Raw genomic sequence first — 14248 nt, 5'->3', positions numbered from 1 at the left:
ATGCTCCTCTGGAGAGGAGAGGAGAGGAGAGGACAGGAGAGGAGAGGAGAGGAGAGGAAAAAAGAGGAAAGGAAAGGAATGGAGAGGGAAGGAAAAGAATGGAGAAGGCAGGAAAGGCAAAGAGAGAAAAGGAGATAAAAAAGAAAAGAAAGTAAAGGAAAGCACAAGAAAGGAGAGGAAAGGAGAGGTGAGGAGATAAGAGGAAAAGGGAGAAGAGAGGAAATGAGAGGAGCAAAGAGGAGAGGAGTGAAAAGAGGAAAAGAAAGGAAAGGAAAGGAGAGGAGGCAAGGGGAAGAGAAGAGAAGAGAGGAAGGAAAGGAAAGGAAAGGAGTGGAGAGGACAGGAGAGGAGAGGAAAGGAAAGGAGAGGAGAGGAAACAAAAATATATAGGAAAGGGGAGATAAGGAGAATAAGAAGAAAGTGACAACAAGAACAGAAAAAACTGAATAAAAACAGAAATTTGCCAAACAGAGAAGACAGAATATAAAAGACATGACACCACACACAATGACATCACAACATGTACACACACACACACACACACACATACACACACACAGAAAACATTGAACTTCAAAATTCATTCTTCTTAATTTGACCAAAACTAAGTTACTTATAGCAAACAGACACATAACTACTGAAAAAGAAACATTACTTTGATGTTAGTTCAAAGTTATACATTCAGTCAGTGTGTTTGTGTGTAGAATATTAACAGGTATGCTTACCCATTGTGTCCACTTTGTGTGTGTGTGTGTGTGTGTTTTTGTGCGTGTGTGTGTTTGTGTGCGTGTGTGTGTGTGTGTGTGCATGTGTGTAGTGCTACATCATATCAATACCAGGAAGAGAGGAGCATACAGAGGGTTAGAGGCAAAGTTTCACCAGGTCAGTGTGACATCGCAGGTTAACAGAGCAGACGGGGAAAATTACTGAGTGGGTTCAAGAACAAAAGAGCCGAAATCTCACACGAGTTAAAAATAAAAAGGATCCGTCACTTTCATCATGACACAGAGTGTAGTTTGGTATAATGAAGATCTGGTAAATTACACAGACTGATGAATAATTTGAATCTGGCAGCATTACCACAAAAAAAGTTGAAAGCTAGGCAACATGTAACAATGGGCAATAGGAAAGATGTCCAAGAGGGTCTTTACCCTCTTGGAATTACCAAAACCAATTACAATTTAGCTGCTTAAGAGCTTAAAAATGTTTAAAATCTGTTTGTTGTTACCTGTTAAAGCTGCAATGTGATGATTTTTGTCATACTGAACATGGGATAAATAATGTCATGTCAGTGTGTTAGTCTGTTGATGCATAAATCCTCAATTTTATTCAGTCAGTCGCTTTATTTTTGGCTACTGTTTATACTCTTAACTGTGGGTGGGACCAGCAGGTAGCTGGTTGTGGCCAATTAGCATAAAGCTGCTATAATCAGTGCTCCTATCTTAACAACTGATCACGTTACTATGAGTGTGTCAGTGTTCATTTCATCAATTCAAACTATGAGGTAAAATATTCATTGACAACCCTTTTTCACAACTAAATAAGGGAATACATCCAAACAAGAACTATAATGAAATATATGACATTTTTTGTCAACAAATAAAAACCAAATGATAATGTGAAAGACTGATGAATGGACACAAGCTAATAACTGTTTTAATACAGTCTTATTCAATGACCTGATTAGTAAAACTGCCTCCTCTGCTGCTCTATTGTTAATAAGACGCATTTAGCATTCAGTAACGTTCTGGTCTCTGTCAGTAGTGTTATCTGATGTTTCTGGTCTTGGAAGAAAAATATTTATGGGCTTAATTAATCTAAAATACACTGCGAATTGGACTAGATGTGGGGGAAAAAACAGCTGGAACAAACTATGAAACTAAAGCACAATTTAGACTAAAACTCCATCAACTTCAGGTGCCAAAATTAAAACAAGACATGATCCCAAATGAATGCTCTGTTTCTGCTGGTTTCTGTAAATAGGCAACTAAATATGTTACTGAGCTTGTTTCTGTTTATATGACAATTCATTAAAAATTAGAAGAGGAAAGGACTAATAGACTACATGCTTTAAGATGAAAATCTAGATCATAAAACTGGGGAATATTTGAGCTCAGAAAATGAAAAAAATCTCAATCTCATGCCCTGTTGTTACAGGCTGTGTTAAATATGACACCAAACTGCACTCACAGATGAGCTGAAAATGACATTTCCTTTTAAAGAGTTAGACAAGACTTGCTGTAAAGTCATGCAGACCTGCTTGGAGTGAAGAAAACACGAAGGAGTATACATGAAGAGAGAAAAAACACAATATGCAGGAGAGAGATTGGAGGAGAGCACAGGTCAGGCTGAAATGTCAGTAGGAAGAGCCAATCAGAACGGGATGTGTCGTTCATGTGACCAGGCTTACCTTTTAGCTATAGCAAGTGAGACATTACGATCTAAAGGAGGGGGGGGAAAAAAAGAAGAAAAGGAAAGAAAAAAAAGAAACACAGCAAAAAAAAAACAAAAGAAAAATAAATCAAATAAAAAGGAGAAAACAAATTAAATAGAAATAAATCAGAAAAATTATTTTAAAAAAAGAAAAAAGAATAAAGTTGAGGAAATTAAAACAAAACAGAAAGAGACAAGAATGTTTGATCATTGTGCTGTTAAAGGAAGGGAACCTTTGAGTTAATACAGGGAGATCAGTGTTTCCCCTACAAGGTTTTTCAGGCCTGGTGAGTGGCACTGAAAAAACCCAAAGAGAAGGCGCATGGGAGATCAGATAATGACGTTAAGAAGCATTTATGGGTTATGCAGACAACTAACATAAAGCTTCCTCCCACTTCACCTGTATTTATATTTTTGGAGGGAAAACTATTAATATATTTGGTTACATTCCCCTTGCGTTAGAGCTTGCTCTCTTTTAAGGTGGTGTCATGCTTGTAAATCTTGCGCTCTCTCTCTGCAATAATTTAAAGGCTCTCTGGAAGCAGTGGAGCTCAAGTCGCATCAAGAGTTTCCTACTGCAAATGATTATTTATTTCCCAATGAAATTTGTTTTTGGCCTAGTTGGGGTTCTCGTTGGCCTGATGGCCCACCACACCCTGTAACATTATAGGGGAAACACTATAATGGGAGAGGGTTAGGGTTAGAGAGAGAGAGAGAGAGAGAGAGAGAGAGAGAGAGAGAGAGAGAGAGAGAGAGAGAAGTAGGGAGTGAGAGAGAGAGAGAGAGAGAGAGAGAGAGAGAGAGAGAGAGGAGTAGGGAGTGAGAGAGAGAGGAGTAAGGAGTGAGAGTGAGAGAGAGAGAGAGAGAGAGAGAGGAGAGAGAGAGAGAGAGAGAGAGAGAGAGAGAGAGAGAGAGAGAGAGAGAGAGAGAGAGAGAGAGAGAGAGAGAGAGAGAGAGAGAGAGGAGAGGAGTAGGGAGTGAGTGAGAAGCTGCAGTAATTTGAGGATGGTTGACTTCAGAACACAGGATTATGTTGTCCAGAGTGAATATTGTATATGACACACATCAGACATTTTTTTAAATAAAAAAAAAAAGAGAAAAAAAGCTTGATAGCAATCTGGTCCATATTTGGTATATAGAGGTTCAGCAATGAAATGATGCCTATGACTATGATGAGCTCATATCTTCATGGTCTGGCTAACTTTACCATCCTGTGTTCTGAAATGGGCTGAACAACACACTATAGAACAACATACTACTTCATAGAGAGAGAGAGAGAGAGAGAGAGATGGGGGAGGGGGGGGGGGGGGGGGTTAAGTACAATACAGTATTCAGAATAAACCTTTAGGGTATCTCAACATGTTTTAGGTGTTATTCAGCCTGGTTGATTGTTATTTTAGATTGATGATTATAATTATTTCTGACAGTGTAGCGGCACTTTGACAGAACAATTACACACACACAGTCACACCTCTGCTTGACCAGTAAAGAAATAAAAGAAATACATCACGTCAGTATTACATTAATAGAATAATATGGGAGCAACACCGGCCTACGTCACACAGCTGTGTTCCTTTATGTTTCTCTATATATGCAGTATAACCTGTTTATGAAAAAAACGTGTGGCTTAGCGGTGTTATCACATTATTGTAAAAAAGAGCCATGTTGAACAATTAGATTATGTGTTGGGTTAAATGACAGTACACCATTTTAAATTACACTTAAACAGGCGAGCTGCAGACAAAAGTCATCAGTATCTGACTGATTAACTTAGCAGGACACATATGAGAGTCGTACATTTACAATACGGCTCCCATGTGCCTGGCATCTCTATGCCTGATCAGATGTCAGCCGGTTCCTCAGAGACGCTCTGGATAAAGAAGAAGGCTGAGCAGAGCTTTGGATAGAGAGAAGAACTCGTCTGAATCAGAGTGTGAGCTGCCACTTGGTGTGTGGCAGCTCAGTGGTGCTACTGTGGAGAATCAATCCAAAACAAATCTAGAAAATGTTGTCTCTTAAAACATCAGAAAATATGTAAACCTGAAAAAAAAAAACCCCAACAAATTCTTCAGATGAGCTACAGGTGTATCTGTTGGTGTGGTAGATTATACGTTTGGTTACTGGATGTCTCACAGAGTCAAAGCTTTAGTCGTACCTGTGTCAGAAGGAAGGTGTGTGCAGGGAGCGGGACTGTAGACGCGAGCTGCGTAATCCTCGAACGTGGTCGGCTCCTGGTGATGCTGCACGATGGTTTCTAGGTATCGGGAGCGTTCCTCGTAGCTGAGGTCAAAGGTCAAGGTCAAATGGAAATGAAGGCACGAAAGAGGAAAAAGAAATATCTATTTTGTATTAGATATTATTTAAAAATATATAATATATTAAGTGATTCATTTGTAATTATGTATATTATGGTTTTCTCCAATGACCCTTGATTGTGGCAGCGCTGGAAAAATCTAAAAAACTAAAAAAACAAATCTAAAAAAATAACTAAATAACAAAGTAGGCCAAAAAAATATCAAAGTTTGAGTTGCAATGTTGAATCATCTCTAAAAAAAAAAAAAATAGATCTGAAAATAATGATTTAGAAAATAAAGCAAAGCAGAGTAAAATAAAGCTGAAGTAAAATTCACAAAAGGAGAATACAGAACTGAAAGAAAGGAAAAATAAGGATAAAAACACAAACAGAAAGAGGGAATAAAAAAATAAAATGTGGTGGTAGATTTGACATATTTTAGATACAAACACTGTTAACTCCATATACTAGTCTACTAAAAATTCTGTGGCCAGGAGGGAAAAAAAGCAAACCAAAACCCTTTTATCACCAGCTATTACAGCCATTAACAATGAATTCAAAGAGAGGCGCAGGATTCAGCTGAGAGCAGAGTAAATGGAAACCAGGACTTCAACTGTCCATCTATTAGAGATAACCTCATTGATAGCATGACATTTACCCTCTCTTCCTTAGTCCTAGTCATACATCCAACCGTAATGACAGCCATATGTGGCTGTAACATCTCCTGAACACACACACACACAACTCAGCCCCATCATCTCCCAATAGTATTACCATTTGCTCGGAGAGCTCCAATAACAGAGGATTTTCAATGAGGTTGCGTGTGCGTCTCTGTATTTGATAAGGTGGGTTGTGAACAGGCGCAATGTGTGTATGTAAGTGCGTGTGTCCCTTGTTTGAGTGTGTGATGGGATTAGGCCGATGAATCTTCAGAATGAAATCTGTGTGTTTGTGCCTCAGACTGTATGTGTGTGTATGTGTGTGTGCGTACATGTTGTGAATGGGTCAGCCATCTGTAATAGCGCCCGTGGGTTTTCTATTGGGTTAGAGAGCTGGTCTATGGGGCCTCAGAAGGAGAGAGATTCAGGTCTAATGGTAACTGATCCAGTTAGAGACAATGATAATAACAACAATATGGCTCCTTTAAAGTGGAGGTACAGACTGCGCTGGCAGGAAAGGACGAGTAGGGGAGGGTAGTAAAAAAAAAGAAGAAAGAAATAAAAGGGTGGGGAAGGTGTGCGGGAAAAGCTGGCAGAGCAGAGAGGAAGAAACCAATATCGAACCTTAGTTTAAAATCCTGCTGACTACAGGGAGCTAGTCAGGGAGCGATGGAGGTTAGAGGTGCAAATAAAGCAAAGATGCTAAGGGAGGAAAGGAAGGGGTGACTTGTAAAAAGGAGGAGGAGATAGGGGGGGACTGCAAGGGTGAAGAGGAAGATGGGTGAGAATCCTGCGGCGAGTTACAGAGGAGGTGAGGAGGTGAGAGGGGAGGACAGTGGGTGAGACAGCGAGGAGGATATTTAAGTAATAACAAGGTGCGGTGTGTGTGTGTGTGTGTGTGTGTGTGTGTGTGAGAGTGTCTTTCACCCAGACAGAGCTGAGAGAAGAGCAGCAGTCACACAGAGCGTCAAGCCAGTGTCTCTCACACCGCGTCTCCATGTGATCTCGCCGTTTGCCTTTTCCTGCTTCCCTGCATCACACTTCCCCCTCCTCTGGTAAATGAATGTGTGTGTGAGACAGATGTGGATGTAATTAGGAACAAGAAGTGTTGCATACAGTGCCTTGCGGAAGTATTCACCATCCACCCTTAAATGATTTATAAATAAAAGTCTAAAAAGTGTTGAGATCAGGTGAAACACAATATGGTAGAGTCCAATTTGATCTGCAATTAATCTCAATATAAATACACCAGTTCCATGAAGACCTCAAAGCAAACAGCATCATGAACACTCCACAGATCTGTCCTTTATGGAAGGGTAGTGAGAAGAAAGCCTTCGCTGAGAAAAAGCCATAAGTCTAAACCTGTTTCAGTCTACAAGAGACTACAAGAGAAACTGAGGAGTAGGTTCACCTTCAAGCAGGACAATGATCCTCAACACACATCCAGAGCTGCACTGGAGTGGTTTAAACTAAGAGTGTTAGTATGTGAGAGTGGTCCAGTCAAAGTCCAGACCTCAATTCAAACTGGGAATCAGTGGCCAGACTTGAAAATTGTTGTCTTCATCCAATCAGAGTGAGCTTGAGCTATTTTCCAAGAAGAATGGACCACAAATTGCAGTTTCTAGATGTGTAGAGCTGGTAGAGACAAACCCCAAAAAGACTTGCTGCTGTAATCGCAGAGACACAACAAAAAGTATGTTGTACCGCCAAAGCACTGTGGGAAATGTGGAGTGGGGTGAAGACTTATGCATGGTGCTGTTTTCCAGCAAACAACACTTTTTTCCCCAGAAATGTCTATGAAGCCACTGTTTAAAGGACACCTGCAGGACAGATTGAAGTCCACAGAGGCAAAGAAACTGAAAGAGAGAAGGAAAACGAACAGATGGAGACGGAGGAAGAGAAGCTAATAAATACACCGACATGGTACGACTGCTGGGATAAATGACAGGAACATCACTTTACTTTTTGTCACTGTTTTCTCTGTCTGCCTCCTTTATATCCACCTTGCTTCTTTCTTCCTCTCAGCGTGGGTTTCTGCCTGTGGCCTTATGTGACTGTGTCACAAACACCAACTCCCCCCTCTGAGAGGAGCCGACAACAGGAGAGACGCACCCTGATTCAAAACCACCACCGACGCACTAATATCGCCTTCATATGTGGCATTCCAAAAGGTCCTGCACACCCACATGTGTGTTTTCATTCACTCTGAATAATTAAACCCTAGCTCAGGTTGAAGCCGAGCGGAGCAGTGAGGGAAACTGCCATGTATAAAAATCACCAAACTCTATAACTTAATAACAATAAGCCTCTTTCACAGAAAACAAATGTACATTTCACAGCAGGGACATTTGTAAAAAATAAAATCAATGATGTCTGTTTCAGGGTCCTGGTGTTGTTTATTCTGCCTCACTGTCACACTGTCAGCTTACTGGGATACTTAAATACAATGAGAACATGTTATTAGTGCCACCTGTTCTTCTCCTACAATGAAAAGTCAACATTTCTGCAGTGAAAATGGACTATGATGGTGTAAATTGTCTCACTCCAACAGGTGCCTACAGACACAAAAGCTCACTTGTTCATTCACTTCTGCCTATATAAGTCATTTTGTGCTATTGGTGAAAGGTGTAAACCTCGTACAGACAATGCTACTTTTCACATTTATAAAATGCAAAGTGCTAAAAATCACACAAAGCAATTGTATTATACCTGCCTTATTTTGTTCAATCGTGAGAATTTCTGATGGTTTTATAGTATAAAATAACTCGAAACGATTGATCAAAACCAAAATTGTTTGCAATTGATTCTAATCTATTAACAAACATCTTTATAAAATCTGCATTATCTGCTCGTTGCCTTATCAGTAGGCAATGGGATAAGATTTTGACACTGGAGACATTCTGGTTTCCATTTGTCGTCCGAGTAGTATTGACCAATCACGTTTGAGCGAGGTTTAGTTGCACGCGGATAAACAGTCCGTGTGGAGTAACTCTGATGACGACTTCGGTTTTTATAAGCTTTAAAAAAAAAAACAATAAACATATAAATTCATATGTATATAACTTTTTATAGAGATTAGCCGAAATGGCGTCTGGACCGTCTCAAGTTGCTAAATGGACTTTATAACAACGACCGGTGTAAGAAAGAGGAAGCCTTGGCCCGGATATCCATTATCTTGATATCCGCTGGCTACACTATATTGGCCGTTGCCCCCCCACCCCGAGGCTAAATCGTCATCAGAGAGATAGCCGATGGCTTCCGAGATTGGCAATTAATTGAATTGCTGGCAACTAATCGATTAATCGCTGCAGCTGTATTACAAAGTAAATGGTGTGCAATTTCAGACACGGCCACGGCTGGAGAGAGAGGTCAGATCAGGTTAACATAAGCGACGGGTGTGTGGTCGGTCTATGGGGGTGTAGGAGCTTTAAGAACACGTTTATATGAGCTTGTGTGTATCCATCCAGCTCAAATACACTTATTTTCATATTACTCAGAGTACTGACTCGTGTAAACATGGTAACCTGTTTTAATGGTAAACAAAAGCTTCATTTGCATCCAATCATATTGTCATACTTCTGTTACTTCTAAATGAGAGGTGGAAGCTGAAGTGTGCCTCTTCAACTAAATGGTCACTTTTCAAGGTCTGCTTATCTCTACAAATAAAGTTATTATTATTTTCTTTAAAAAAAAGTATAAAACCAATGAGAGGTCACAGAAAATAGACTTTGATTGCATTGACACATCTCACACATCTAACCATCCATCCATCCCTCCCTCCGTCCTTCCACCCGAATGGTAGTCGTCACTATGAAATCTACTGTAATTGAATTTCAGATGGCTCCTCTTAAGTCATTAGCGGCAAAATATCTCTCTTTCGGAGAGAGAAAGGCAAAGAAAGAGGGAAAATTATAAGGGGTGAGAACGAGGGGAAAAAAGGACTCGTGAAGGAGAAGGAGGAGAACGCGGAGCGGAGGAGAAAGGCAGACGAGAGAAAGATAGAGGAGAGAGGGGGGCGGATGAAAAAAAAAAAAGCTCTTTTGTGTCGAGTCAGAAACTCATTTTCTTGGCGTGGCTGAAAAGAGCGGTGAGAGTGAAGCGTTCTTCGTGCCTTCTCCTGCTATCTCTCTATCTTTCTTTCTCTCCCCCTCTCTCTCTCTCTCTCCCGCGGTGCAGTTCATTGTGGCGGTGTTCGACTCCCGCAATCACTTGAGACTGAGGGAGACCGGAGAAGGAGAAGGGAGAAGAGACGAGGGGAGGAGAAAGGGAGCTTGTTAGCGCATTAGGAGCCAGGCCCACTGCTGGGATATATGTGTGTGTGTGTGATGATGTTTTTATGTAGAAGTGTGTGTGTATATAGAATACGGTGTGAATATTTTCTACATGTGAATATATAGCCTACAGAACATTTAAATACACTGTTTATTGTGAAAACTTGAATTATTTCTCTTTTTTATGAACACAACGCCCCAGAAGGTCAATATAAATCATTTTAATTGAAAGTTTAATACATCTTTTAAAACTCAAAGCTGAAATGTTAGGCTGTACTAAAGATTAAATAAATTAAACACTTCCATACACACAACATTCACCTAATCAGATGAAAAAGGTGAAGAGTAAGGCACATGAAAGGGTCTTTTTTTTTTTTTTTTTTAAAGCTCTGCTAATAAGAAAATGAAACACTTTCATAAATGTTCCAGTCTGCTTTTACTGCCAATCTTCTGATCAAACTCTGCTAAAAGTTAAATTGGTGTGTCATAAGTTTAAATTAAAATACTACACATTTTAACTACTGTACTTTTGCAAAAGTTTCCAAATGACAGGCTTCATACATTTTACAGTGTGGATGCTCTGTGTTAAAAGCAAAAAAGAAAAAGAAAAAAGAAAGATCCCCTCTCTATATTTCCTTTTACAGCCCATCTGCTTTCTGTGGCTCATTTCACCAAACCATCACCTCACTCATACATAAGACATGACTAAAGTGTCCTGAATACGCTCCATCAGCTGTTGACTCATTTGTTTACAGCTAGAACAAGTTCATTTTTAGCTGCACCTTTTTGCTTTCTTCTGCTGTTGGAGTTGGTTGAATGCTGCTATAGAGGCAGCATAACTGTTGGTCCTCGGATGTCATTATGAATTGACAAAAAGCTGTTTCATTTATGATTGGTAATTGTTTTTGAGCTCAAAATATTTTAAAGGAGGAAGCCTAAAACATTTTTTTTTTAAAAGCCCAGGCAATCTAATGCAATTAAACATGTTTTATTCATGTTGTTAAAGAACTTCTGATTGGTTCCTTTGAAGTGAGGCATAAGGAAAATCCCTGACACAGTCCAGACCTCCTGAACTCATTTTCAATTCATTCAATAACCGGACATTCCCCTGTCTGGAACTCGTACCTCAAAATTTCCGACCATCAGATCGTCTGTCTGTAAATATAGGATAGCTGCATCCAGGCAGAGAATACACAGCAACGTATACCTGTCGTTGTCACTGACATGTATGGACGTCTTTCTAACAGTCTACAAACAGCTTCATTGACAGAGGCTACTGTCGCTGAGAGCAGATCGATGGGCTTTGAGTGAGAGTTCTCTATGCTGTTCAAGTGGAGCTGCTTGATGAAACAGCAGAGTGGATAATGTCTGACATTATTTTCAATATCATCAAGCAGTGATGGAGAAAAAAAAAAGCAGAGCTGTATATTGGAGGGACAATTCAAACTTTTACTGATTATAATCCTGTAGCTGCTTGTTATAAACTTGGCCATGAGAAAACTGTAAGTGTTGCGTTACCATTTTAGGTAACAGTGGCAACTTTGGAAAAACTGAAATGGTACAATAAAATACACATAAAACTAGACATGAGTACAGGAGGTGTGTTAGTTAATCATTTTAAGTGTTCAGGTAGCGAGTTTCAGATTTTTGCTCCTTTCACAGAGAAAGCTGAACAAAAGGAGACTTTACAGTGTTAACTACAGTATCTCTAAACTACAGTATCCCTATGTTGTGATATCAAATCACTGCATTGATCCCTTCATAGACTTTTTCCCATTATACCAACTTCCACGTACTCTGCTCCAAATGACATCTAATGCGAGCCAGTATGACTCTTTACAAATTGTATAAAGCAGTTTGTTTGCCGGCTGGTTTGTGAGACTTTATAGAGGAAAATACCAAAGCTATGAGAGAGTTAAAGGAGCTGACAGTTGGTGAGTTCAGCTTCCTCTGGACAGTGTTCGCTCGCTGCTTTTTTCAGAGTTTGCCTTGAAGTTTTTTATGCATCATTTCCTTCGGTCGGTCAAGACGAGTGACCGCATCGCGCAGTAATTTAATTGGTTGAATCGCAAACATCTTTACTGGCGCTGAATACGACAATTCCTGTTTGTGGCGACAAAATAATGACGTAAGATGTAAAGAAAGCTAAATGTTATATATAAATATTCTTTACTAACTTTAACATCTATGTTTAAGAAAGTAAGAGAAAAAGAGTTTAGATTAAAAGTGCATCAACAAAACTTCTGTGTATTATCTAAAGCTGGTCTTCAAGATACCTCTCCTCAAAAACACACACGCACGTCGTATCTCACTCTGCATCACGCGCACACACACACCCTCTATCTGTCCTCTCCACCCCAGGCATTGGAACAGACAACAGAGAGAAGGACATCAGAGGGATAATACAATTGGAAAAGCTTTACAGCGTGTAATGATAAACCTGTGCGTGTATGCGTGTGTTTGTGTGTGTGTGTCCATGCCCAAAGGAACAAGCTAATGGGTTTATATCTTTCTGTGATAGCAATGATATGGAGGCTTTGTGATTTCATTACGAGTGTGTACGAGTGTGTGCGTGTGTGTGTGTGTGTGTGTGTTCACGTACGCCTAAGATGAGGACAGAGATAGGTTTGGTCTCATGCATTACTTATCGTTAGGGGGTCGATGTGCGTGGAAACACACACACACACACCTCTACAATCATATTTACCCCTATTCATCTGCTCTTTAACCCGACACAGAAACAGGGACTCAGGAGAAAAACAGACGTGATACATTAATTGGCTCCTTCTCACCCCACTATTTCACCCTTTGACATATATGTATGTGTATATGTGTTTGTGTGCATACACCCTCTTCCCTGTCACCACTGGGGAGCCCTAAAGCTGCCAGTGCAATTATAAGTTTTATTTAACACACACACACACACACACACACACACACACACACACACACACACACACACACACACACACACACACACACACACACACACACACACACACACACACACACACACACACACACACACACACACACACAGCATGGGTGCTGTGAACATCACCCAAGCCATAATAATACTAATAATTCTCTGATTAGGGAGATGGATCTTATTCTTATCTTCAGGCTCTAACAACAGTTACACAATACTCATCCTCCACACACACAAAGATAAGAACACACACACACATATTTTCTTCTTTTCTAATTCCTAACAGTGATTAATAAATCATCAATTATTTAGAAACACCTCTTCTCCCAGCCTTTTCTCCTCTTTCTGTCTCTTTAAAGCCGAATTGAACCATTAGAGCTCATCATGTCACACGCGGGTTCGCTTCTCGTTGCGGCCTTGGTCATCTGTGACATCCCGCCCTGAATCTTAAACACCTCGTCACATCAAAATACTTACATTCACACTCCGGCCACGAAATGCATTTACTCACACTCACACACAGCAGATTAGCTTGTTTACCAGTCAGAGGGGGGTCTGCTCCAACAAGGTGTGATGGAGCCGCTGATGGCTACAGCTCATGTGTCTGCACAGCTCTCGGCGACCAGGCGTGTACGTGTGCGCACAAATACACACTTGCACAAATACACACTCTCACACTCTCACACACTCTCACACACACACACACACACACACACACACACACACACACACACACACACACACACACACACACACACACACACACACACACACACATTACACGAATCATATATTTCATGATATTAGACTGAAAAAAAATAAAGTAGCAGATAGTACATGAGTAATATCACCTCCCAAAGCTTTTTACTTTTTCTCTTTGATAATTCAGTCTTCAGATCTATCTACTGACTATTCCAGTCAGGCGGTGTGTGTGTGTGTGTGTGTGTGTGTGTGTGTGTGTGTGTGTGTGTGTGTGTGTGTGTGTATGTGTGTGTGTGTGTGTGTGTGTGTGTGTGTGTGTGTGTGTGTGTGTGTGGTATGATGTTTGGGAGTTTACTGTCATACTGACTTGGAACTTTGGTGTTTTGTTTTTTTTCTTTTGCGAGATCATGCCAGAGCCACTGTGTTAAAGATGTGCAGTTACGACCATTTTCATGCTTAAATCTATATCTGAAACTATAACATGAGCACACATAAGCAGAGCAGGTTAGTGTTTCTATTATCCAGTTGATGTTATCAATAGCGTGTGCAAATCATATAGTATCTTTTCTTTCCAGACCAGACCAGACCGTACACCGACTGATTTTTAGTGATTTCAAAGATTCCTCTTCTTTGGTTTAGAATGTGTTGACAAGTAAAGCTGCAACAAATAGTCAATTAACCTATTAGGAATTAATCTGTACATATTTTGATACTTGATTAATCATTTCAGTCATTTTCAAGCAGAAATGTTTGACGATTCCAGCTTCTCAGATCAGATTCTTCATATTACTTATAAATCAATCCTCCCATAATTGTCATGCTGCTTTTACACTGTTTTTTTGTATGTCTGTTCATCATCTGTTGCTCTTCCTGAGGTTTCTTCCATTTTATTCCTCCCACATGTTTTTTAGGGAATTTTTCCTCATTTGAATCGAGGGGTCTAATGACAGAGGATGCTGTA

General features: G+C 40.1%; 1 protein-coding gene across 1 annotated transcript in view; it reads right to left on the bottom strand.

The window, feature by feature from the left end:
* ralgapa1 (Ral GTPase activating protein catalytic subunit alpha 1) overlaps window positions 1–14248 on the bottom strand; it is a gene marked incomplete in the record, with an annotated part of 70003 nt that overhangs the window by 3487 nt on the left and 52268 nt on the right. The window contains 1 exon segment of the mRNA XM_062439716.1: window positions 4589–4713. Within this exon segment, the coding sequence (XP_062295700.1) occupies window positions 4589–4713 (125 nt within the window).

The sequence above is a fragment of the Scomber scombrus genome, chromosome 19, assembly GCF_963691925.1.
Source record: "Scomber scombrus chromosome 19, fScoSco1.1, whole genome shotgun sequence".
Lineage (NCBI taxonomy): Eukaryota > Metazoa > Chordata > Actinopteri > Scombriformes > Scombridae > Scomber > Scomber scombrus.
The sequence above is the reverse complement of the archived record's forward strand: the minus strand, read 5'-3'. Positions and strand labels throughout refer to the sequence as shown.